Source organism: Syngnathus acus, chromosome 22, assembly GCF_901709675.1.
Source record: "Syngnathus acus chromosome 22, fSynAcu1.2, whole genome shotgun sequence".
Lineage (NCBI taxonomy): Eukaryota > Metazoa > Chordata > Actinopteri > Syngnathiformes > Syngnathidae > Syngnathus > Syngnathus acus.
This window is the reverse complement of record NC_051106.1, coordinates 5909444-5935943: the sequence shown is the minus strand read 5'-3', so window position 1 is coordinate 5935943 and position 26500 is coordinate 5909444. Positions and strand designations below refer to the sequence as shown.

Here is a 26500-nt window from a genome sequence, read left to right as displayed (position 1 = left end):
CTTAATAGTGTTAAATCCAACAGCCTCTGAATGAATCCGCTAACTGTTTTATGACGTTGTGGGCAGAACCCTAATTGGGGACTTGTGGTAGTAGCGGGGTGGGAGGTCGGGAGGGGAGGGGGGGGCGTGATGCTTCACTTCATTGTTCCCAAACACAGACACAGAGTACACAAACAATTGCTGCTTTTACAATTGTAGCGAGTCACTGAGTTAATTTCTAGCGCATTCCGGACATTCGGGCCACAGCACTTAAGACGATGTTAAGTTGCAACTATGGACGTCGACGTTTTGTTGACCGCTTTTAATAAACTGGAGCGCTTGTAGGATGCAATGAACCTTTACGGGACACTCGTTAAAGTACTTTTTACATTTTACACAGAGAATTATTGAAGAGTATTAAAAGACAATTTGTCTTTGGGGACTTTTACTATTCCCTATCCGGCCATCCAATTTGGATACCGAATTACCTGGATAAGAATTAACGCTTAACTTCTTTTTACACTTGCATCACAGACGTCTGTGAAACAATTTTTTTCAAGCCATATAAAGTATGATAAAAATCTCAACGCTAAAAATAGTCTTTGGTTTTGTGAGAAGAGAAACATTCGAGTCATGGCAAGCTTAGTAAAAGCCATCGCAACGGAAAAGGGACAATAATTAAATTTCTCTGCTCATTTTAAACACCCATCCCAGTAACCACATATGGTTCGTTGGACAGAGAATGAGTCAACTTTATGCTTTTTGAAGACGCCGCAAAATCCTGAATCCATTTTATGCATTTTCTGTATAATTCTGTAACTTGGAGGGGGGTTCACAGGATGTATTTCTAGTAGATTAAGTGTGGAGGAGGAGGAAGTTCCCCTCTGGCTGGGGAGCAAGAGTTCCCCTACCACCCCCCCCCAACTGAGAAAGGGCCGAGGTGTGACGGAGGGGATTCCAGAGCATGCAACAAAAGGCACTTTGATTTGAACAGCAGTGGTAGACCTACCCGCACACACGCATGCACACACTCTTGATCCTCAACAGGCCCTGCCCTCAGGTCCCAGCCAGTTGAAAGAGGGGGGAAACTCCAGATGCTCCACAGAAGTTGTGGGCTGCAGCGAGAAAGGGAAAAAAGTTAGGGAAGAGTGGCTGGGAGGAAGAGGAGGAGGAGGACACTCGAGGAAGGTTGGAATTATATATGAAATGGAAACGTTTAGCAGCAGCGGTGAAGGCCTAAATTAATAGCGAGGCTATTGAGGGTTTCGGCCTGCTTGGAAGGGAAGACAGAGGGGCATGGGCGGGGTGAAAAAAGACAATCCCGAGCGAGGTCGGGTTTGATGGATGGACTGTTGATGAGCGTCAAAACAGGGAGGGGAGGGGGTGATGGGGAATGTTATGCAGCAGCACATATGGGAATCTCACAACCAGAACGTCTTGCGCTAACACCACAGTGTGGCTTCAAGACCAATTTATCCAAACACAGACACTCAGTGAAGACTAAAGACATAACTGGACTATTTTTAGGCAACTCTTTTTCTGTTTAGTCAAATATGCTGTGAAGCGACTGCAGCTGTATAAATGGAATAATTGCAGTGGAACCACAGCAAGACTTGAAAGGCTTCTGAGTCATATCGTTTGGAATTCAGCACCAATTTTCAGGAAGAATATAATTCTGTTCTTTGCAGCCCCACTAGTGCAAAAACAGCATTTTGATTAATATTGCATTAAGTAAGCATGTTTTTATCTCTCTCAGGGGGCGGCCATTTTGTCATTTGTAGTTGACTAAAAATGACATCACGGTTGCTAAGAGCTCAGTTGACGACTAATCCCAACTTCAGAACACAGTTTCTGTTCTTCTCCAGAGTGGCAAAGAGTGGCAAAACATCAAAACATCCACAAACTGTAATGAGTTGTGCTCTACTTTACTCACTGTATTTTTCTCAGTTTTGTCACTAGATACCACACTGTGCTGTTCCACCTTTCAGAGGAACCTGTGGCTTTTGTGGCAGGCATAAACCTTTGCACCCGGGTTAACTTGAGGGCTTTTAAAAATTATCCGACACCACTCGCAACCCCCCCCCCCCCCTCCCTCCCTACTCTTAACACAGACAAACCTCTCGTCACACACTGCTCGCTGCCTCCTTCAGGGCCTGCTGAAGCCATTACAGCTTTAAAAGAGATTGCATCGGCTCCAGGCAGACTGACAAATAGTTAGTTAGATATACAGACAATGACCTGCACGTGCACTAAGAGGCGTCTGTACTGAAAGGGTTGAGGGAGCCACACACAGCTGCTAAATGTCTAGCTGCTCTTCAGAAGCTCTCAGGTGTGACCGGCTTGCCTCCAGACAGACACGGAATTGTTCGGAGAGACCCGACGTGAGTGAATATCGGCTCTATCTCTCCGCTCTCATGGTCGCGAGTCCCTCCGACACAAGCCAGATCTTCTTTCCTCGGAGGACTGTGCCGGCTTTCACTGCATATTTTTAACCTGAGCCAGGGTCAAAGCGTTTGCCAAAGACCTGCCTGACGCATCATTTCTCCCTGCAGCTGCACTACTAATATTTTAATTTCACTTGGAAGTAGAATCAAAGAATGTAGACCGAGCACAAATGCATTGCAATGATTTTGACATGCAGAGGAGATGTTAGGGGCTTTGCTTCTCAGCTCAGTCAATCATCTTCCTCCATGAACTAATTGCCTCCACAACTGGAAAAACTGTCATTTTATTTAGCCCTTGTGTTTTTCTACATGAAGTCGATCCATTCATCCATTTGCCTCATTATCGGGGAAGCATAGGTCATCTGTAAGGCCTTCAACTATAGAACTGGATCCCTCGTTTATCGCGGATAATTGGTTCCAAAAAACACCCGCGATGAGTGAAATCCGCTAAGTATGGTCACCAACAAGAAGTACTGGACAGGCTAACGAGTTAGCGGAAAGATGTTAATTCGCGATAGGGCTAACACGCGAAAACGGACTTCTAAAGGAATGTAAACGAACATTTGGAGCAATAGTACATAGTCCTAAAGGTTAGACACATGTTTCCTCAATTTAGAAGTTTTATTTTTACTTTTAAATGTTTTTTCAATTTGGGAAAAAAATCCGCGATGGAGTGAAGCCGCGATAAACGAAACGCGAAGTAGCGAGGGATCACTATTAGGATTTGGGAGATGCTCACCTGCTCCTGGGTACTGATGACGTTGCTCTTGAGCCTTTTTTATTCTGACACATCTCCTTCCATTCCTGTGTAACAGTTGTGTTTTATCAGTTTGCATGATTGAGGATAAAAAAGTTTTTTCCTCCAGTGAAAACGTTTTGCCAGTTGCAATGAATGACTCAATTCAAACGCCAACGAAATAAAAATAAACGTCATTTCCTCTTGTTACTTTCCACGTCAATAAAAAACATTAAATTCATGTTACTCACCATTGGTCTAAAGCAGCCTCGGTCTCTGCCTTGCTTCACTGGTGCGTGTTTATTGACGCGTTGTCGAGCTCCATCATTGTTTACCTGTGCTTGTAAACTTCCGGCGAGAAATGGCGGCATTTCCGGTCAGCACCAAATTTTCTGTCTCCAGAGTGCCCTTATTTGGAAGTGTTGACGTAGCATCACTCATGCAACTCTTCCCTAAAATTGCTGATGGCTTGTTTTCATGAACATTTATTATTTCCAGATGGAGGTCATGAATAAAAGTCAACGGAAACAAGTTGGGTGAAACTGGAAACCTAAAAAAACAGAAATGAGGCTCTTCGGTGTTGAGAAAAAAAAAAAAAGACTTTCTCCTCCTCCTCCTCACCCTTCGCTTTCCCTGAACCTTAAAAAAGGAGCTTGTTGTCAATTACACGGTTGAAAAAAAAACTGAGGAACACTGTGCCACACACAAGCAGCACAACCACGACGAAAGATTTGCAAAAATGAAAACTTCCACAGTACAAAAGCGACTTTCATATCAAAACAGAAAGCCTTGAAGCAGCTGAAGCGTAAAAGCTCCCTGCGCCTTTGCAATTAAATAAACACTGACAGGAGAAAAAATACTTTCCGATTCAAGTGGCAAAAAAAAAATTTGATTACATCATAGCCAACACTAGACCAATAATTCATAGTGTGCCAAAAGTAGGGTGCATTTCCTGCATACATTAGACTTTTTAATTAACTTGTTTACGGAAGGGGGAAAAAAGTAGGAAGGAAGCAAAGAGGGAAGTAGGGTGGAAGGAATGAGGCATGGAAGGAGAAAGGAAGGAAGGAAAAAACAAGGAGATGAAAACAAAGGGGGAGGTTGATGGTGATAAGCAAGGAATCAAGGGAGGATAAGTGAAGAAGGAGGAAAGGAGAGAAGGAAGTTTGAAAGATAGGAAGGATGGCTCAAAGGAAGGAAACAAGGATGTTGAAAGAAGAAAAGGAAAAAAAGAAAGCAAAGGAAAGAGGGCCTAATTCTTGTACATGATTTTTCTAATCCACAAATAAAAACACAATGTGCAAAGCTTCAACTTTTAAGATGTTGCTCCATATGAGAACAATATGAAAGTGTACAGAGTGCAGCATGCACGCTAAGTTAGAACATCCATTAAGTGGGTCCCAAAAGGCGAGCCAAAATAAACCAGACGCCAGAATTTTCTTCTCTTTGCTGATGTGGATGGAGGAGGATGAACCGCAGCTGTAAACTTTCATAAATCACCTCTTATTACCGAAAGAAATATCAGCATGCCTTTTTTTTCTTGAGAAATACTTTGCAATCGGCGAATAGACGTACTCGCCTTAGCACGTACTATAAGATTAGAAATAGTATAACATTCCTGACGATAACTAATGAAGGTTATCTATATGCTACGTAAAAAAATATGATGTACTCAATAGCTAGCGGCTAGGTTGTTATGTTGTTAAGACAACTGGTTTGAGTTTTTCACTGCGGGGGGAAAAAAAATACATCCACATATTTTTGTCCTCATTATTTCTTGTAGCAATGAGGAAAAAGTCCATGTCTGGTTAATATTATGCTACCACTCAACCAGTCCTTCTAGTTAGTTAAGCTGTGTTGGTCCACTTTTCTTTCTTATCTAATCAAAGCCTTCCTATCTTAATGTCCATCTGTCTAATCAGCTCGCTTTGTCCAGACAGCAAGGGGCCAATGTGAGGCTAACAGAACCCTCGGGCCTTTCCACTTACGCCATTTTTAGACTGGATGGGCCATTTTTAAATCAGTAAAAATGTGATATTATTTTTTAAACATTGCCTTTAAGTTGTTTGGCAGGTAATCACCTAATCAAGACTTCCAAAATCCAGAAAGCCTTTGCCCTTATCTCAACCTCAACCCCATTCTTGTGCAAATTGCGCCTTTGCCTTACAGTAACTCCCTCTCAACATGAGAAAGGGTCAGTAGGTGTGCTCATTTACATTAGTATTAATTAAGGTCCATAATGAGCTCAGCATGACGCGGCATTTCAATGCATTCCTGAAGCATTGTGCAAACTCTGCGGAGCTCTGGAACTTTGCAAGCCAAGCCCATTCAGCTGGGTCTTGCGTTGGAGGCGTGGGGGCTAAAGGACTAAAAACACGTACTAAACCACATGTGACGTCCCCCACCCACAACCAAGATTCAAGAGTTTTTAGTTTTAACCACTGGTGCTAATGGGAAGAAAACAGGCCGCTTATTGTTAAACATCATAGAATAAAAATGCAAATGAAGACAGAATCAGTACAAATTTATAAAATAAGACTCTGCAGTTACATTTGGTGCAGTATATAAAAAACAGAAGTGAGTCATTTTCCATTGAAAATAATGGTTTCACCCACAAGGTGCACTTAAAACTCTACAAGCACAATTGTGTAAGAACAATCATCATGACACATTAAAAAAATTAAATTAAGTTGTTTACAAAAGGATGTAAATGAACTGGAATGATTTGAAATAATCTTTGCTGCAAATGCTCATAGCGATTTAAGTGGTAGTATACAGCAACTTGTCTTTAACTTAAACATTTCAAAGAATAAGATTTTTTAAAAAGGCGTGTCTCAAAAAACTGAAAAATGTTATAAAATTGAATATAATAAAAGTCAGCACAAAGCGCTATTGAGGCATTTAAGGCAACAAACTACATTCAGCATAGTCGCATTACTTTCATCCAAATATCAAACAGACCATGAAAAGGTGCTTTCGAAATAAAAAAAAGAGCAGTTGGTGTTTCATTACAAAGTCAAATTGACAACTTCTGGACTGGCATGTATATTACTGCATTTATGGGTTTTTGAAAAATGTGAATAAAAAGTATTACCACTAGCCTCTACTTGCATGAACCTGCAAAAATGACCCCAAAGAATTTGCAATATACATGCCAGGCCAAAAAACCACACCATTGCTTGGAAAACAGTTTTGGAATATTTGTAATTTCAGGCCCCAAAATGTCATTATCTTCATTATCTGTTTGTTTAAGCTACTTTGACTCTGGCTTTAAATGTTCCATTAAGCTAACTAGTTGTTTAGTTAGTTTTATTTACCTTCGTTTTATTCGCTAGACTGAGCTTTAATTACCAATTGACTTTTATATGCTACTTTCCTCTGACTAGCCGTTTGCTGTGACATCATAATGATAGATTATGCTAACTTCTTGTTAAATTTAGCTTTATTTTCCACGCTAATTAGTTCCTGGCCGTATCTTTAGACACTAACTAGATGTTGCGCTTTATACTATTCGCCACACAGAGCTAAAACAAGCTCCTGGCTGTAGCTTCAAATGCTACCTTATGCAAACTAGCTAAACAAACAGACATCACTCCCCCCCCCCCCCCCCCCCCCCCCCACATACACACACACACGTTAAAAGCGGCGTTGTAAAGGTCCCATTCAGATCACAGTGCAGTTAAGCCCCAGAGCCATGAGAAAACAGTTGGCACCTCAGCGCATCAGCCTAAGCATGTACTCGAATAAGAGCTTGTTTTCTTTCCTCGTCCTCTGGCTTTTTGGGCTGATGCTGCGGCTCGACTTCTTACATCCAAGCCTACCACAGGGGGGGCTGGCTTCACAAAAAAGCAGCAAATAAAGTCAAGGTAGTAACATAAAAAAAAGGCTTTCTTTCCTTAATTGTATCTGAAGGGAAATCCCTTCAAGTAGCTGTTGGCAGAAGCGGTGACCCGGCAGGCGCATGTAATGAGTGCAGTGAGCGGAAGGCCTAGAAATCCATCACATTTACCCGCCTTGGCTGCGACTTCTCTCCCGCAAAATTAGGGACGCCGTTGGACGCCGCGGGACTCGTCTAATTTAAGCGCAACGTGTTGCTTGCTTCACATCATCATTGGGAGTAAATGAGCTCAATGCATACTCTTCTCTAAAATGAGAGGTCTCATCTGTGCGTCATATTTACACGGCTGTGCTTTTCTTCACATACACCTCGGAGGTTTCGTCAGGCACCAGAAGTTTGAAGCTGCTCCTGAAAATGGCCAGTGGGCGACCTGCAGACGGAAAGTAGTTAGCTAACATTAGCTTTATAGTGTGTTATACATGTCATGTTAAATAATCTATATTTTAGCTTAAGCTTACCTGAAATGTAAATTTTGTGAAGACAAAACTTGACTGACCTGTCCATGTTTTCTGTCCAGTCAGAGTGAAGCTTGTGCACTGCGAATGCGAGTTGCAAATGTGTGCAGCCTCGCTGGCACTGTGGATGGACAAGACGCAGCCTTGTTGGCTGTAGGATGGCCAGCAGTGGTACTCTGTGTTTCCTGATGTTGCCATGCCTCGCGTCAAGTTGTAATCTAAACACAACAACGCGATTTATGTGACCAAACAATGCCAAAGATTCATTGAGAAATTCAGGACAGATTTACAACAGTAGCCTATATGATTTTATGTCTATCCATTAATTTTATATTTCTACTCATTGTCGCAAAAAGACATCATGATTTGCACCCTTGGCGATTTTTTATACACTTGTTTTAGCTGTTTAACATTCCCTCCTCTCTACGCAGTTGTTATTTTATAAGCACTCGGTTTCATTAATAGCATAAAAAAACAATTGTTTTTGCCTTTGTAGTTGAAGCTTTTATGAAGGCAGATGAATTGAAAATACATTCATTTCAATGATAATAGTTACAGATTAGAAACATATTGGATTTGACTGTGGTTCACTTGTGCGCCACACACAAACGCAAACTACAATCAAAATAAATGCTTGCCTTTGGTCCTTTTTAGTGTCGCTTTTTTTTTTTCCCTCAATCTCTTTACTCAACATATCGTTAGCCTACCGCAAGTTTTTTGTAATTGCACCATGCCTCTGCAGGACATCTTGAGCAATCCTCTTCCAGTGACCTGCCGCAACACATTGAACGCATCACCCCACTTCGACCCAAACATTTGCCTTACATTAATCATTCTAATTCTTCCAGTCAGGCGGCCTGTCTTAGATCATCTGCTCCACATTAGCCATGAGAAACACACACACAAACACGCATGCGTGCACGCAGCCACAAGCTGAGTCTGGGAGTTCATAGAAAGGAGAGACTCTGTTACAAACTGCTAACCGTCTAAATGGTTGCAGTTGTGTGTGTGCGTGCGTGTGTGTTGTTGAGGGGCAAAAAGACACAAGGGTCAGCCTTCTGGGGATGAGGAGAAAAAACAAGGAGTGTTCAGAGGATCTTTCTTCGGGTGGGGAAAAAAAAATGAGGCCCGTTGTGAAGGGAAAAGGTGGCCGACCTCAGCTGTTCGGGCACCAGAGACGTATGGATGAAAGCTGTCTTTGTGCTTCACGCGGAGGGCGGGAAATGTTTAATGTATAGCGAAGCCGTGTTGCTTTCCAATGCTTCACTTGAAATGTTTTATTATTAGCCTCAGCTGTGGATTGCATCGACGCAGAACGGTCTTTACATCTGCGAGCCATTTTTAAGTTACCTGTGGACGCTTGGCCTTTTTTTTTTTTTTTTTTTTTCAAAAAATAATACACCTATATTTTAGTAAGTTCGTTTTTTTATTTTATAGTAAAAAAATATATACATATGTTTTAAGGTTATTTTTTTCAATTTAATTTCATTATTTATTTAAATTCCTGTCGTTATTGCAACAAATAAAAAGTATTGATTAAAGGGAACAATGGTGTGAATTACTCCAATAAATAGTTGGGGTTAAAAAAAAAGAAAGTAAAATGTCTTTATATCTATTGCTGTTATTCTTGTCATGTACATTTAAAGACAAAAAAGCAGCTTCACACAAGACTGCCCGAGTGTTAAGTGAAAGTGGCCAACTGGATGTCACGTGACTGCTCGTGACCTTCTCACCTTACTCATGGAAACGAACCTGCTCACTCCACTTTCCCACAGCTTACCCTATTATTCACAAAAAAATACTCAACTAAGCTTGCATATTAAGTCCAGACAACCTTGGTGCAAAAACTCCCACGCAGCAAATGTGAAATAATAAGACACATTTTTTCGTCTCTCTTATCGCGCTTCCAATCAGCTAAGCGGAGGCTTGACATGTGGCACCTCCCTGCGAAGCTAAAACATTCCCCGCTGGTGTTAGCTTCGGCGCCCGTGGCCTCTTTCCCCTCAATCTGCGATTAAATTCACAAAGAGCTGCTATATAAACAGTCCGGCATCTGGGGGGGATGGAAACAATCTCACCGCAGGAACGTGGCCAGTCTTTCTGTTATTAATATTTCATAGACTGCAAGGAAGGAGGTCTGGCAAGTGGAGTAAAATGTTTATAGTTAGGGGACACAACGTGAGGAACGTAGACTTGAGAGGTTCTTATTGATTTAAAAAGTAGCCAAACTTTCCGTGCGTCCCAACCCCGACAGACTTTCTGAGCCGGAGACACGCAGGATTAATCCCACTCTGTTGGTTTTGTCCTCTCATTCCAGCCGCCTAATAACCTGTCAAAACAACCCATGCGAGCGAGAGCGACCGGACCCCCCCCCCCCCTTACACACACACCTCCGAAACAAAATGAAAACAGAGGTGCAGACTGTGCCGCCTTCTCAAATAAGGCCCGGCATTGTGTCCGCCCAAGAGAGGTCAGCGTAGCGTGTAAGAAGCGAGCTTACCTCGAAGTATGGATGAAGGCAGCTTGTCCAGGTGCAGGCCAGATTGATAAAGATGCAGGATGTTCTCGAAAGCATCCAGCGTCTCGTTGATGTCGGCTTTCAGCTCACCTGAAAGACGGACGGTACATGGAAAACAAATATAGGCAGTAAGGAAGATGCTACATGCTAACTTGTACACAGCGCTGTTATAAAATCAAAGTGAATCCGTTTAATTGAAAGGTGTGTCTTAATATTTTTTTGTTCACCGCGTATTCATTATCTTGTCACCTGTCAGCTCTTTGAGGAGCGTATTAAATAAAGCACTTAAGGCCTGTCATGACACGAGCGCAATTTGATTTACTCCTTTGTGTGATCTTTAAACGACGTCGTGTTAAGGCGGCGCTCTCTCGTTCACCTGTGACGTTCATGATGTTCTGCACCAGGTGTGTGAGGCCGGGCGGGGCCTGGTGAGGCAGCAGGTAAGTGAAAAAGTACCTGTGATGAAAAAGAAGAAAAGAGCACATCCATCATGGGACATGACTTGAAAGAATAAAGCTGTCAAAGATCTGAAGGGCTGATCAAACGCGACGAGACTCGCTTCATGAATCATGCCCGTAAACCGCGAATCTGCAGCACCCGTACACCTTGACTAGCAACATTGTGTCAAGACAGCCTTTGTTGAGGAACTCGGTGGTGGGTAGAAAAAAAATACAAAAACTTCATTACCGTGAGATGTTTTTTTTATTTTTTTGTGCGAGCACTATGAAATGTATTACTTTAACATCTACGCTATTTTCCGTTAGCCCGTCTATGGCGATTCATACCATTTAGCATTAAGCTAGCAAACTTCCATAAAATGAAATTATATGGTTTGGTTGAACATCTTGTGATATAATATAAATATATAATGTCTTGGTTTATGTGTCACCTACTGCTTGAGTCACAAGCAGCTTGAAGCAAGCACACCTGACCTCTTTTTTGGAGACCAGATCGAGCGTGAGAACAGACGCTAAGAATATTCGTACACAAGTATGGATATTTCTCGTGCAGAATGAGTGTCCCTCCGCTTACCTGTAGGCATTGTAAATGTTCATCTTCTCATTGAAACCCTCACACACGCCACGAGCCGAACAAGTCAGGGTAAAATTCCGGTGCGGAAACTGCAGGGAGCAGTCGGCGTCGCAGCCGCAGGGTGTGTCGGCCGCGCTGGCATCGTCCAGGTCGGTGAGCTTGAGCTCGCCCGACACCATAACGAACTGGCGGGGCTGAAAATCCAGCAGAGCCACCGAGCCTAGTGGCGAGCGTGACAAGAAGTGGAGGAGGCGGACTAAGTCCAGACACACCTGGAGGGACACAAGACAAAAGTCGTCTTCTCATTATCTGCTTCACTATTTGTTTAGCTGCAGAGAAGTAATCCTGTTAAGATAGTGTAATGAGATGACGGCATTAATCAGTTTATTGACATTAAAAAGCAATTGACTGTATCAACATTCTGCCCTCTATAAATCCCAGCTTGTTTTTTTTTAAAATGTTTCCTCAAGGCTCAAATAAGCACAGCTGCATGCTGACAAACCGTGAAATGACTCTCCACATATGCGGCATGCATGTGTGTGTGTGTGTGTGTGTGTAAGACGGTACAAGTATACCGCAGTTCGTGTTTAGTACTGTAAAGCTTCGAGGTAGACGTCACTGGCACAGTAAAAACGGCAGTGGATGAAACCAGACACCGCTGGATTAGTGGAGCTCATACTCATGGAGCTGACATTGAGCAGGCTGAGCAGCACTGGGAAGACTTTTTTGAACGCCCACTATGTAGATTATGGATATACATCATTACATTTTTTTTCACCATTTTAGTTTTCCAGATTTAGGGGGGGGGGCTAAAGAGTTGCCCCTCCCACCCTATAAGAGAACTTGAGAGCCTTCATTTACATCAGCGATGATATGACGCAACTGCTAGCTAGCTATCCCTACACCCCCAAAAAAAGCATCTTCTCTTTTGATAGTCTGCTGACGTGGTTACTTAAGAGCACACCATTGTCCGCCTTGAGTGCATGCAGACATTACAGCCAGCGAGTGGACCCTTTTGAAAAACTTTTGTGTTCAGCACCACTGTTCAAAATGATGCAATGTCAATGAGATACTTTTCATTGCACTTTATAATCCAAAATCAATCGGAGTGCTTGTTCTGAGTACTTCCCTCTCACTCTCTGCTTTTATTTCAAACACAGCAGCACACACTCCCACATTTGGATCCCTGCAGTGTAAAAACGGCCTCTGTCGACTCCCACTGTGAGCATACCTACGATGGGGGTTGAGCTAAAGTCCTGTGTGTGTGTGTATGTATGCTGAGATGACATTCCTAGCCTGCAGTGGATTAACTCCCGGTCCCATCTCCATTGCAAACCCAGCCTGATCGAATACACGGAAGGGACAGATGTTAGCGCTCCTAAAGTTTCACTCATCTCGGCCAACTGGACGGCGGTTAAGAGACAAAGTATGAGAAGAGCATCAAGAGCTTACCCTGAAGCGGTCCTCCCAGGGGCTCTGGAGCAGCTGGAGCATCTGGAGAGGGTTCCCCTGCTCCAAGATGGCGGTCATTTGGGTTCCCGCGTCTCCAGCGCAGTGACCGCGCAACTGTCGAAACCACATTAATCATCAGCACTTTGTCTTACATTTTGAAGAGTGACGAAAACTAAAAGCGGGTTTAAGAGTGGCGGGAATCAGGGGATGACGAGAGAGAGCACAGAGACACATTGTCTACGTAGAAAAAAAAAAAACGTCACCCTTAAGGTCAAGATGGGTCAATGGATTTAATTTAATTGGATGGGAAGATCCTGCACAGCAACTGGCATTGTCAGCTGGCAGGCCCGGATGTGAGACAAAAGGAAGATGTGGGTGGATAATATGATGCTGTGCCTGCTACTTTTTGGTTCTTTGCATGGAATTCATGAAAAGACTAAACTCATTTGATCATAGGCCTTGCTTTGTTGTGCATGCCGGAAGAAGGGGGGTTCAAACTATTCTTCCTTAGATAACGTGCTGCTTTTCATTTATTAAAGTTGCAAAAATGCTCTTTGTGACTGTTTTACACTCTTGTGTTTGAAGTTGTTTGTGCACATTTAATAAGTAAAGTGCTTGGCAGCCATTGACTATTAGCAGGAGAACACAAATGGGACACATTCATCGAATGGCCTAGAGACATTTGTATCCAATAAAACACACTTAAAAATAACTTTTGAGCCTTTTAAAGGAAAGGGAACATTTTCTAATGATTCAAAGAAATTAACGACAAACGTTTTATATAAGTTTCCTGTTACTCAAAAGACAACTATTTCTTTCGGTCTGCCATTCTCCTCAAGCATTTTGAGAATATCCATCAATTTTTGGTCTCTTTATACAAAGATAAATAAAGATAAAAAAAGTGGGCTAATAAAACAATAGTCATAGAATGTTTGCTTTTTGCACAAGTTTGGGTTATCTAAAGTTGAGGCGTCGTTTTTTGCAAAAAAAAAACTAAACTCTTTTATACAATACGTCTTCGAAGGGAGATGATAATAATGAATAAAAACAATTAATAATGACGATAACAGTGATGAACGTGCACCTTGATGATGTTGGGATGCCGCAACCTGTGCAGGAGGACAACTTCCTTGCTGAGCTTGTAGGAGACCAGCTGACGGCATCCGTGGGGGTCCTTGAAGCCCTCCACGCACTTGCCCATGTCGATGCCGTGCTCGTTGACCATCTTGAGGGCCACCGGCTCTCCTCCAGCCAGCGTCACTTTCACTACCAGCTTGGTGTACCCAGAGCCGAGCACCTCCAGCGGTTGCATGTCCAGCAGAGCTCCGCAACCCAGCGGAGTTCCAGCGGCGGAGGAACCACGCGTGAGCTCGCCCCACAAATTAGAATCCCAGGTGGAGAAAGGCTCCTTCTCGTGTCCGGGGGAAAGCAGTGGAAGGATTTCTTGGCGTCTTTGCGCGAGTTGGTGGCTCAACGCTGAGCGGAGAGAGACCAGCTCCTCATCCAGATCCTCGTGGCCGCTTCCGAGATGGCGCACGCTGCCGAGGAGCAAGCACACCAAGAAGGACAGGACCGCCACGGACAGCACGGTGGCCGCGCGTAACGACTTGCCCACGGCGGCGGGCATGTTCCACCACGGCCAGTACAAGGAGGAGGACTGGCGTTGACTAGAGGGTGGAAAGGAGAAGTGATCAGCTCCTTCCACCACCTCCTCCTCCTCCTCCTCCTCCTCCACCACCACCTCTTTGTGGAAACTCCCATTGGAGGTGTGTCCAGTCCGCGCGTAACTTTACACCCGGCAGGCCAACCAGCAGGAGTTCTCGTCAGCGCCCCATCAGCGGCAGCAGCAGTCGCCGCAGTTTATTTCAATGCAAACTGAATTTACGACACAAACTTGATAAAGCAGACCAGTAATACCTAGTTGTTGTCCGCAGAGGATAAAGAATATATGACATTATAGGATTTGCATATTCACAGACTCCCCCCTCTCTCTCATACAGCACGTCATACTAATATTATCGAGTGTGTTTAAAATGAAAGTATATTGTATATTGCATTGTGGAGCAGTGATGATTAAAGATTGTGCAAAGTGATTCGTTTACCCAATCAACCGACCGTGCTGCCTTCAAACCAGACTCCTTCACAAATTAGCTCCTCCTTGTGATTCAGTGATGCATTAATAGATAGAAATTAGGTCACATTACTGACATAAAAGAAAGCCTTCCTTCCTGCTATGGTTCTCATTTCAAACCTCTAAACTGACTTTGATCTGGCCCTTTACTGGTCCATGTCTTTTCAAAAGCCCCCCCGTGAGACTGTCAGGGTCCGGTGCCATGATTCCTATTAGGAAACAGAGCCAGACCAGCATCCATCCTGCCAGCTACCTCATTAATGCTCACTTGCTTTTCACACCCAGTGCTTCTGTTTTTAAGACAGGGTGTACTATCTTGATGTTTAAGCACTCAAACAATAATCAAAAGTCACTATTTATACACGCATTACCTGAAAATCAATTTACTCAACCATATAAATCTCTCTGAATCTTCCACTGACCCGGATCCTCTCTGCTGTACACTTTCATGGTTTTCAATAGGGTTAAGGTCAGGGGACCGAGATTGATTCTCATATTGATTAGCCATTTCTACCGTTTTTAGTTTGATGGTGTATAAAATGATAATCTGCATTAATATGATTTTCCCAGCTATAAGATCAATGTGTTAAATGTATAATCATCAAAATTCTGCATTATTATCTTCAAAAAGGCACAATTCTCGACACTTAATTGTATTGTGCAAGTGTACCTAATGTTGTGGCCATCTCAAAGCAATACAATAGTGACGTCACTGTGAATTAGGTATAGCATCCCCATTTGTGGATCCATCTCAAGACGGAAGCAGCAGGTTGTTTCCGAACAACTGGGAGCCACTTGTATCTATCATAGACGGTCCAGTACGGGCGGTTGGGCAGAACCAGGCGGGGTCCTCAACATCACCGCGCGTCCGCCAATCGGAGCGCAGCTCTGGGCAGATTAACCCGCAGAGCGCCGGTGATGCTCCAAAGTAGCCCCAGAAACAAGCCTCGCCTCCGAGGCAGATGGGGACTGCTCGATATTTTGCTCAAACCTTTATCATATCGATCTACATGTTTTTATTATAATCGGGAAATTTAAATGAGCAGGAGATGGACGCTGGCTCGACCACAGGGGACAGCACGGATGCGATAGTGATGGATGATTCTTCCACAGAGGAACGGGATACCCAAGAGGCTCATCATAGGTGGGTTTATGCACGGAGTAATTAGATTTTTTTTAAGGAACCATCTCGCTGTGAACAATTAAATGCACGCCGACCGCTTCTATTGTTTTGACACGCTGGATGGACACTTAATTAGGTACGCCTACACATTCTAATCATTCCAAAGAGAACACTGCCTTTACAAAAAAAAAAAAAATTCAACGGATTGGTGCATGTCAAAACGGCATTTATTAAAATGTATGTTTATTATTATATATTTTTTCGGGGCGGGGTTGCACTGGTGTACAATTTCACAATATGCCACCCCTATTAATCAAATGAGCTCAATTAAGTCAATGCAGTTGGATTCAATACAGCAGCCAGGCGACAAAGATTCATTTCAACACCACAAGTGAATTCAAGCTAAACATTCATGTTTGTGATAAAAGTCCAGATGGTGCAGGTGTAGCTAGATTTTTTGGTGCATTAAATCAGTGTTTACCTTGATTGAACCGAGGTAAATTAAATAAAAAATCTCACAACATATCCCTAAGAACAACATAAAAAAATGATATTCTGAAATAATTGTGGTTCTATTTCTTTTCAAATTTACTTACAGTGTAAAATGACAATCGCATTTGTTATTTGTAACTTCTGCCATCTAGCGGGAGAGTATTTAATTGTTCTGGTTGTCACTATACATTGCTGGGATCAATAGAACCAAAGGCACAGTCGATATTTTTTGGACTAATTGAGTGAAATTGGATCTCCTACCGTGGTTGGAAATCACAATGTCCTGAGATTGCCTGGCGACCAGTCCAGGGTGTACAGATAGGCTTCTCCTCCCCGACAACTCGAAAAAGTGGAATAAAAAAAAGATGGATGGCTGGAATAATGGAAGAAACATTAATACGCTTTAATCTTGCTTGATAACATTGCTCAGAAGGCTTGCAAAACTGCAAGGCAGCAGCAATAAAAAAATAAAACTATTCCCCTCTAATTAAAAACACACAAAAATCCGCAACATCTGGGAATGGTGTACCTAATAAATCAGAACTTTTTATATTGTGCATTCGAGCGTGCGCAATTAGTTTCGCCTTGTGTCAGAGTGCGGTAAGAATTTACATTCCTAGCACGGTGTGAAACTGGCTCGCACCTCCCTGGATTATTTTTGCACTCATCGTCTGAAATATTGATGACTCAGATTGCTCACTTTCCTCCACTGCTGTGCTCATTGCATCAATACGAGCAGATACGGATATAATTGGATTCTTTGTCATACTGTGCATTTCCTCCATCATTGTGCCTTATTAGGAGAAGCACATTAACAAGTGTGAGGTCACTTGCTTGTGTAGATTTAGTGCGTTGCCATAGTGACACGACAGGAAGTGCGGTCGCATCTCGGCCACGGTGGAAAAACAAGCAAGTGCCACACAGACAGCACGATATGCCTTCTTCTGACGCACATCTGCAACACAACCTATTTGTTATATATCTTATTTTTTTATTTTAATAACCTTGATTTAGACCAAGAACAATTCATTTAGACTGTATGGGCTTTTTTTTAAAGCTTGTCCATTTTTACATCACAGTGTGTCTGTTTTGTATGAAAAATAAGAAAACAAAGAGTCCTGCAGCCTGGTGGTGCTTATGTTCAGTAATTAGTTTACAAAACTGGATGGTGGCCAGATAACCCAGGCAAGCGGCAGTTGCCATCCATTAAAGCCGAAGCTCCATGGATACACGAGGATGTGGCGTGTACTGTCAGTATTCCGTGACGTGACACTGCACGAGTCACATCTGCTCACAATCTCCATTTCCTGCTTTCTTTAATTGCCTGCTGCCAGTTGTCACAGTGCGGCACCATTCTTAGCCTCATTAGTTTGACTCAATTGCTGTGGGGGTGGGGGGGGGGGGGGATTTAAAAGGCTAGACAGGAATAAAACTGGAAATGTCACGTTTTTTTTGTTATTCTCTCGTGACTCGTCCTCCACAGCGGGATTCCGGTCCTGTCGCTGTGCCCCCCTGACACTGTGTATGGGCAACAGAGCAATCTGGATGCCATCCGCGACGATCGGGAGCTATGCGACAGCTGCGGCAGCCTGGATGGACCCTCGTCATCCAGCCAGCTTTATTACCAAGTATGTCAAATATTCTCATCTTTTTTTGCACTGACTGAAAACAAAATCCCTTCAGGTTCCTCAGGGTCAAGCTCAACTCCGTAAATGCCCCCACTGTGACCCCTACGATGCTCTCAAAGCAAACACAGAGTCAAACAGTAGCAGCGGCGCTCGGACTGAAACCGGTTCGGTGGTCCGAATGGGCTGTAGTTCACCCCACGGGACGTCTCGGCAACACGCGGCGGTCAGATGCCACTGGTTGCACGGTGAAGGCGGCGCACAGAGACCGACGCAGCGGCACGTGGTGACGCTTGGGTGTGTTGACTAATTTAGTCTCTTCTGATAACTAGTTGCCTTGTTTTGTGATTATAAATAAAATTGCCTTGTCTTGCTGTCATTAACAGGGATGGACAACTTTACTGCTTTGTGAGAAGGTAAGAAACGTCTATAGATTTTCCCCGCCAGCATGTCCCACTTGCAAAATCAAATGCAATGATAGAATTGTAAGAAAGACTTACTCTGACAGCTTCTTCTTGGGTTCTGCCTCCACTTGACAGTTATTCCCGGATGCTGGTGGACTACCCGTTAGAGGTTCTCCTGGGATGTGCCTTGCTGCTACTTGGATGTTCTCTGGCTGGTCTCCTCATTGGACCGCTGCCGGACTTCTCTGAGCCTCTGCTGGTGAGTGATTGAGAATTTAGCTTCATGATATTTTTATGATGGACAGAAATACAAGAAGTCCATTAATGATGTTCAAACAAGACCAGGAGATGTGTTGAATGTTGAAATCTTGAGCAATTTTTTTTTAGCTTAAATTTTTGCAATCTTCTCTGTGACAAAAGTGACTTTTTGGGTCATTTTTACATTCTTCTCTGTGACACAAGTGACTTTTTTTATTATGACTTTGGTCTTATCTCCATGATTAGTCACAATGCAGCACTAAATTAGATCAAATGACACGCTCTGTAATCTTGATGAATTTAATTAAAGAAGTAAGGCATTCATTCCCACAGGAGCTAAATGGATTAACGAGGAAAATTAAATGTCCTGTTCTTGGTGTTAGTTAAGGACAAGCCGGATCTAATTGAAGTGCAACCGACAACTGTACGACTCGACGGCCCATCTTGAGCAGTTTTTGTGTGTCTTGTGTTTTTCTTAAGGGCTTTGAGCCAAGAGGGACCGACATTGCCGTTCGCCAGTCCAGCTTGTCCAAACTGCGGGAAAACACCGGCCCGGGGAAACCCTTGTCTCTTTTGCCATTGTGGCTGAGTAAAAGGTCAGTGGAGAGTTTGATTGGAAAGCCTTTTTTTCTCACTTTGAGATGATGAAGCAGTAAACAATAAATAATTTTCTGTCATTTTTTGCAGTGGAGATGAGATCCACAACACTACTGGAGTTCGATTCGAGAGGATGCTAGCCAGAGACTCAACTTCAGAGTCTTTCCTCTGTGATGCACCCGGTGAGTCAGTCTTGAGCAGAGGATGTCTATTTAAATTTATTTTTTAAGTAGACGGAACATTAGCAATCAATACATTTTTATTTCTAAAAAAAAAAAAAAAAAAAATGTTTTAATTATTCAGTCATGTACATTAGCAATAAATACATTTTTATTTCTAAAAAAAAAAAAGTTAAAGAAAATGATTGAGTCATTTACAGGTTGAGCACTGAATAATTTTGTTTTATCAATTATCTGAAATACAGAATTGTTTTAAATGCGAGAAAGAAAATGACTCATAGGTTGCCGCATTCTATGTTGAGTCCATCTGTCCCTTGCTCACAGGCCAGCATTTGGCACAGCTCGTTTTCCGCTCCGAGAGCTCTGCCAGTCTCTGGAGCCTCAAGGCCATCCATGCCATGTGCGAGATGGAGCAATCCAGGGTAGGCTCTCATCAATACTAAGTCTTAAAATCAATTTAGTCATATTTACCAATTAAAGCTGAGTCAAACTTCAATGGAAGTCATCATCCATTTTGAATTCCTCGGGAACATTTTCTCCTCTGAAACGTAATTGCTTAATTAGTCGCGGAATGTTTTCCAAAACATCTCCCTTGTTTATCTCAGATACGTTCCCAGGCGCGATTCCAGGATGTGTGCCAGCAACATGTGAGAGGCGAGACTGAAGCCACATCAGGAAGTGGCTGCTGTCCCAGCTGGTCCTTGGGAAATTACTTAGCCGCTCTCACCAATGCTTCCTGCTGCCTGGGCCTAACCTCACAACAGGTAGGAACCACACGGGGGCGGAGCCTAAAGTTCCCTTTTAATAATAATCTTCAATATATTATTTACCCTCAGGTCTCCGAGGCGCTGAACCTCCTCCGGAAATGCGCTCCTTACTACCACGATGGCCATCTGGTGGAAACTTGTTTTCAGCGACCCAAATACGGCGGCTGCTCTTCCGTCCCGTCACGCTGCAAACAAACCCGCATAGTATTCCAAATCCTTCACTTCCTGGTTGATAAAGATTTCCTCGGACCGCAGACCACCGAATATCAGATCCCCACCCTCAAATACAGTCTTGTGTTTCTCCCGGTGGCCAAAGGGGAACGCATGATGGAGATCTACATGAGGAGATTAAAAGGACGAGATCTGACGTATAAGAATACCACAATCACCGGCATGGACCTCGGGATCAAGCAGACCCTGTTTAAGTATTATCTAGCGAGAGATTCGGTCTTCCCCGTCCTTGCAATCATTTCACTTCTTCTCACAATGGCTCTCTATCTTCACTCTGTCTTCATGGTGGCATTATCTGTGGTAGCAATCAGCGGCTCCCTCCTCACTTCCTATTTCCTCTATAAAGTCGCATTTCGTCTGACTTTCTTCCCTCTGGTTAACCTTTCGGCGGCTCTCGTTCTCCTGGGAAGTTGCGCCAATCAAGTTTTTATCTTTGTGGATTTCTGGAATATGCAGTTGGCCCAGAAACCTTCAGCGTCCTTGGAGAAGAGAGTGCATAGAGTTTTGCAGGAAATTGGTTATTTGATATTAGCTTCGGGGTTGACGTCCAGCGCGGCGTTTTGCGCCGGTTATCTTAGCAGCATCACGGCTATCAGATGTTTTGCGGTTTATCTTGGGACCTCCTCCTTTATTAGTTCGCTCTTGGTCCTTGTATGGCTGCCGTGCTTTTTGATCTTGCGTGAACGTTACATGGAAGCATCCTCCGCATCGCCGCCAGGGTGGAAGCCATGTTGCTCCAAAAACCCAGGCGGCTTCTGGGACGCAAGCTCACGCAAGAGGTTCTTGTTTACATTCGGCCAGAAGCTGCGAGAACTAAAACGAGGTCTTGCTGACACGTCTAATTTAGTGTTCCTCAAAATCTTGCCTTGTGGAGTGGTGAAGTTCCGATACATCTGGGTGTGCTGGTTCGCCGTGTTGGCCGTAGGCGGCACGTACATGTCCTGCTTTGATCCTGGAATGAAGCTACCTACGCTAGACGGGGCAATCGCTCAACTTTTCCGCTCCAGTCACCCGTTTGAGCGATACGACGCCGAATATCGTCACATGTTTATGTTCAACAGACAGACCAATGGAGAAGATAAAGCCGTGACCCTGACGCTCGTTTGGGGCCTCCAGCCAGTGGATAACGGAAATCACTTCAACCCAAAAAGTAATGGCTCTTTGGTTCTGGATCCGGATTTTAGAATGAGTCAACCTCATGCTCAGGTATGGTTGAGGGACTTGTGTGGGCACGTGCAAAATCAAAGCTTTTATTCGCCGCCTTCCAGCGAGGACAAAGAAGCCATGATAGATAATATCTGTTTTGTGGAGCAGCTGCTACACTGGATCTCCTTCAGAAGATGTTCAGAGAGCCATATTTGCTGCAACAACATGGCTTTCCCTTTCCCTCCTGGTGTTTTTGAAAAGTGCCTGAGCATGATGTTGGCAGAGAGGTACGCCGAGGGTCATTTGATTCACGGCGGCGTATATTTCCAAGCAGATGGCCGGATCGCCGCCCTCGTGTTGGCGTTCAAAACTACGTACCGCTACAGCTTCAACTTCAGCCAAACGAATGTTTTCTACAGGGAAACCTTGGAGTGGTTCAACAAGGAAATATCAGGGGCACCGCCAGGGTTGGAGAACGGCTGGTTCATCAGTCAGCTGTCTCTTTTTGACCTCCAGCAAGCGTTGAGCTCGGAGATGTTGGTGGTGGCCGGCGCCTCGGTGGTTCTCACATTTGCTTTGCTGCTCTTGACCACTTGCAATATTCCGCTAAGTTTGTACGGAACTGCGGCGGTAGGGGGCAGTGTGTTCCTCACTGTCGGACTCCTGGTTCTTCTGGAGTGGCAACTGAGTGGCATCGAGGCTCTCCTCATTTCATCCGCAGCCGGCTTATCGGTTGACTTTGTCGCCGATTATTGTATTTCCTATTGTTTTGCGCCGCATTCGGACAAAATAGGAAAAGTGGCGCATTCCACTAAAAGGATGGGCTGTCCCGTAGCAATCGTTTCCGGGGCCTTTTTCTGCACCGGCGTCATTATGTTGCCTTCGACGGTCTTGCTTTTCAGGAAATTGGGAATTTTTTTGTTTTTGGTCAAATGTGTAGCATGCGGATTTGCCACCTTCTTTTTCCAATCACTGTGCTGCTTTTGCGGTCCTCAGAAAAACTGCGGGAGGATTCCTCTCCCGTGTTTGTCGGACCCGTCGGACGGGATGTTGTCGTGTTGCTCGGGAGCGGAACCGGGTCCCGTGTCTACTAACGGGGCTTTAGGTCGAGCTAGGGAGACGACTTATGACAAAGACACGGGTCGTTACCTCTACCCAAATCAACAGAAGCTGAAACAGACGGGAGGGGGAGGCGGGGACAGAGGGCCGGAGCAGTACGAGCTGCAACCTTTGGCCTATCGACTAAGTGACAGCTTTGAGAACAGCACTTGTACCAGCAAGCTGTCAAACAGGCCGTCCGTGCTCTCCGATGAGATCGAGTATTGTGGGAGGGAGGCCTCCTTGGATGGGGAACGTGGGGAGATGTGTAGAGAACAAGGACCTCCGGCTCTGCAGACCTCATCACCGTACAAAGAGAACTCAAGACGGTCTACAGGCCTAGCGAAAGACGACGTGACCAAGAGGCTGTGTAAAGCCTGCCAAGATCGTTGTAACTCAGTGCAGCAGTGGACCAATAAAACATTTTCATCCTCGTCTAGCATGGATGAAACTATCATTAGCCACACGCTGGAAACCACCGACCAACCATGTCTGTGCGCAGAAGATCACACCACAGGTGAAAGACTCCTCCAGCCCTCCTCGCAGTCTGTGAGCTCCTGCGAGTTTCTGGATGCCTCCAATGAAACGTGTTTGAGTGACATTGAAGCGGGTTCTTCCAATGCTCAGCAAAGCGATGGAGAAGCTCAGTTACAACCGGGACACCTGAACGGGAAGAGAGACACTCTACGTCTTTCCCTCAGAGAGACGGTTTATGAGATGTGCGGGAAAAGTCGGAGCAGTCAGACGGAGAATATTGTTATTTTACCAAACAGTAAGCCAGACCTACCAGATGTTTGGATCAAGAGGGACGGGCAACGAGATGATACACTTTAAGCATGAATAGGACATATATGGAAAATAACTCATTAGGCCAACAAAAACATTCTTGTCAAGTGACAAAGGCATGAATTGGAATATTTTCAGAATTATTTCCAATTCAGTAAGACAACCAGCATGATCCAATAGTGACTGAAGTAATTTTGATCAAACTTGCACTACGTTGTAGTTACAATTTAGGTCAACAGAGGGCGCTGTTGACCAGACGACAACTAAGATACTGTTTAGCTCAAATTATAAGACTTTGTCTTGTGTGCCAAAATTGAGACAAACCAGTCTAAACTATGATAAAGAATATTTCAAGTTGGTTGAAAAACAAATGTTGTCCCTTGTAGCCATTGAGGAAGCCAAATGTCTTAATTATCAAGACTTGTAAACAGTGGGGGGGGGAAAAAAACAATGTGGTTTATGCTTTAAGTATTGTTTGGGTTTCAGTGCGTAATGATCCCTTAAAGTGTGTTTGAGTTGTGATAATGAAAGAAGAGTAATTGCTGACATTGCAGTATTTTTAAGAGGTAATTATCTTTGGAACAGAAATGCTTTATCTATAGCCAAACTCCAATTGTGTAAATCTTGTTTCATTACAAAACAGACATGATAAAACAGTGCCAAACACCCTGAATTTTATATGCAACAATACCTGTTGTGTGTGTGTAAATTAAAATGTTCATATTATTGTGATGTCATACAGAGTGTAAAACTGAAGTGTTTTGAGGTTCAGAAAATTGTCTCATAAGAACTGAAATTGTATTTTGACAATTCAATGAGCCTTCACAACTAGATATGTCGTAAAACAGAATCCTTTATTTAAAGACTTCCTTTACTTACAGGACTTGAAACTGTTACATTTTCCAATCAGATGAAATTAAAGACTTTCCTGCAGTGAGTTTAATTTGCTTATTTTTTTTAAACAACTCTTTTACCTAAAAGCATTAACAGAAAAAAACCTCATTGTCCAATAACCTTGAAAATCCACTTGAGAATTTATGATGATGAAAGGTACCATCACAAAAAAAATATTATTGTAAAAACTGAATATAATTATGAACAAATGCACATTTTCTGTATTTGGGTTTACCCAATCAACAAAAAAAAAATGTCACCGCAAAATTCATCTGGAAATCAATTTTGAAGACATCTTGTCTCAGTCCACTTGCACCCAGTCCTCTTTGGCCCAGTCAGGTAACGGTGTAGAATATTCAAAGTCTGGTCCTTTGTAGCGTAAAGCGTGCAGATACATGATGAGTTCTTGTTCGGTGGGGTCAGCTCGTATTAGTTTGCACTCACTACACAGGGGGTCTGTTGGTGTCTGCACTTGGTCTTCATGTGACTTATCCGTAGGAGGTTCCCGAGATTCTTCGATTAAGTCGGCGTCACCGCTTACGTCTGAAGAACATGCCGCATCCTTTGCGGTGGTCTTCGATATTATTTCACCGCAACTTAGTTCATCATCCTTCCGTCCCTCTTGAGACAACATGTTCCCGTTGTCTGATACATCCAGCAGGTGGAGGCTCTCCTGATTCTTATGCTCCTCAACCAAAGCCTTGAGGAGCTCCTCATCACTCTTCCCCATCATACCGCCCTTTCCCCTGTGAGGCCCCCATGCAGAGGCACCGTAGATGGGATCGTTGAGGATGGGGAAGCCCAGGTACTGGAGGTGCACCCTGATCTGATGGGTGCGGCCTGTCAGGGGCAAACAGCGCACCACGCTGGTCTTGCCATTAAAGCTAAGTCTCTGGAATACCGTCCGACACTCCTTTCCCTTTGGGTCAACGCGGCAGAGCCCAATTTTAAAAGACACAACCAGGATGGGCTCCTCGCACACCAAGTCACCTTCTGGAAACTCACCTTCCACTCGGCACACGTATTCCTTTTCCAGCTGTGAGGATATATTTCAAAGTTCTAAATGCTCGCTAAGCACGAGGAGCAAGAAACGAGAGTGGAAGAAAAAGAACCTACCTGTCTGTCTCTCACCAGCTGGTCCAGTTTCTTCGAGATCTCCAAAGTCCTGGCAAAGAGCAGCACCCCCGAGGTGAGTCGGTCCAATCTGTGGACGGTGTGCAGCTCCGAGATGCCTCGCTCTTTGCCCAGGATGAAAATCACGGTGTTGTGTCGGAAACGTCCGCAAGGGTGGACGGGGATGGAAGAGGGTTTGTCAACCACGAGGACTTTGCCGTCGTCCACCAGGACCTCCAGAGGTTTGCCCACGACAGGGGGCTCGTGACGATGGACTGTATTCTTCATGTGGTCATTGTTCTGCATCAGGGACAATTTGTTAAGAGTTTGAACTTGAATAATGGAACTTCACATAACATTTTATTTAATGTCCATGATTTGAAGACACAATATTTAAATCTTGTCATGGAACTGACCTTGAGGACCACATTCAGGTCTTCCACGGGAATCTCATTCAAGCGGATGCGTCCCTCTTTGACAGCCTTCTGGTAATACTCAATAGACTCCGCTCGGAACTCACTCTCGAACACTTCCAAAAGGCTCTTCCCTATCCAGCGACCTTTGCAGTAGGTCTTGAAGTCAAAGTAATACGGGTGGACTTTACGCAGACCGTCCTCAAAGTAGTACGACGTCTCGTCAAAATGCTCCTGGCTGAAACTGACACCCGGGTTGCGTTTCTGCGGAGGAGGTACATATCTCTCCCCGCGACGGAGTTTCTTTCCTCGGGGTCCTCTCCGCTTTTGGGGCAAGCTGCTCGCCTCGTCGCTTTTACGTTTGCCGCTTATTTTGTCTTCTTCGACCGTGGTTCCCTCTGCTGACACCGGGGTGTTTTCTTCCACCGGTGTGGCAGTTTCCAGCTCCATGAAAGATACACAATTATTTCGACTAGAATGAACGTTTTTCCGGAAATTGCACGATACAGAACTGCAATGAACGTATGTAGTTTTGTTCACTAAATATCTTGTAGCTTCAACGCAAAGTAAAAAGGACAAATGTGGATTTAATTTAGCAAATCCTACGACTGTCATAGCCGCGTGCATCGCCGGGGTCCTTCCAAAACAGCAGGCGCACAATTGTGACGTCATTTTCCAGTCCGAAAACCCGGTGCTAAAAATAATGAAGCGGTCTAAACCTTAAACTTG

At 44.0% G+C, this 26500-nt stretch overlaps 3 protein-coding genes across 3 annotated transcripts; 1 reads left to right on the top strand and 2 right to left on the bottom strand.

The window, feature by feature from the left end:
• Positions 1 to 5666: 5666 nt before the first annotated feature.
• Positions 5667 to 14301, bottom strand: pkdccb (protein kinase domain containing, cytoplasmic b). The gene is made up of 7 exons (XM_037241573.1): positions 13599 to 14301; positions 12515 to 12628; positions 11063 to 11334; positions 10407 to 10486; positions 10013 to 10120; positions 7554 to 7730; positions 5667 to 7427 (listed from the first exon to the last, which is right to left on the bottom strand). Exons 1-7 carry the CDS (start codon positions 14139 to 14141, stop codon positions 7336 to 7338), a joined length of 1386 nt encoding a protein of 461 aa, XP_037097468.1. The 5' UTR covers positions 14142 to 14301; the 3' UTR covers positions 5667 to 7335.
• A 1237-nt stretch (positions 14302 to 15538) lies between these two features.
• Positions 15539 to 23713, top strand: disp2 (dispatched homolog 2 (Drosophila)). The gene is made up of 10 exons (XM_037241571.1): positions 15539 to 15789; positions 17744 to 17888; positions 17944 to 18182; positions 18272 to 18301; positions 18425 to 18548; positions 19028 to 19143; positions 19235 to 19326; positions 19648 to 19745; positions 19929 to 20087; positions 20160 to 23713. Exons 1-10 carry the CDS (start codon positions 15695 to 15697, stop codon positions 23397 to 23399), a joined length of 4338 nt encoding a protein of 1445 aa, XP_037097466.1. The 5' UTR covers positions 15539 to 15694; the 3' UTR covers positions 23400 to 23713.
• A 471-nt stretch (positions 23714 to 24184) lies between these two features.
• On the bottom strand, positions 24185 to 26420 carry rpusd2 (RNA pseudouridine synthase domain containing 2). The gene is made up of 3 exons (XM_037241572.1): positions 25775 to 26420; positions 25362 to 25658; positions 24185 to 25281 (listed from the first exon to the last, which is right to left on the bottom strand). The coding sequence occupies exons 1-3, from the start codon at positions 26396 to 26398 to the stop codon at positions 24547 to 24549; spliced, it is 1656 nt and encodes a 551-aa protein (XP_037097467.1). The 5' UTR covers positions 26399 to 26420; the 3' UTR covers positions 24185 to 24546.
• Between the last annotated feature and the right edge of the window lie 80 nt (positions 26421 to 26500).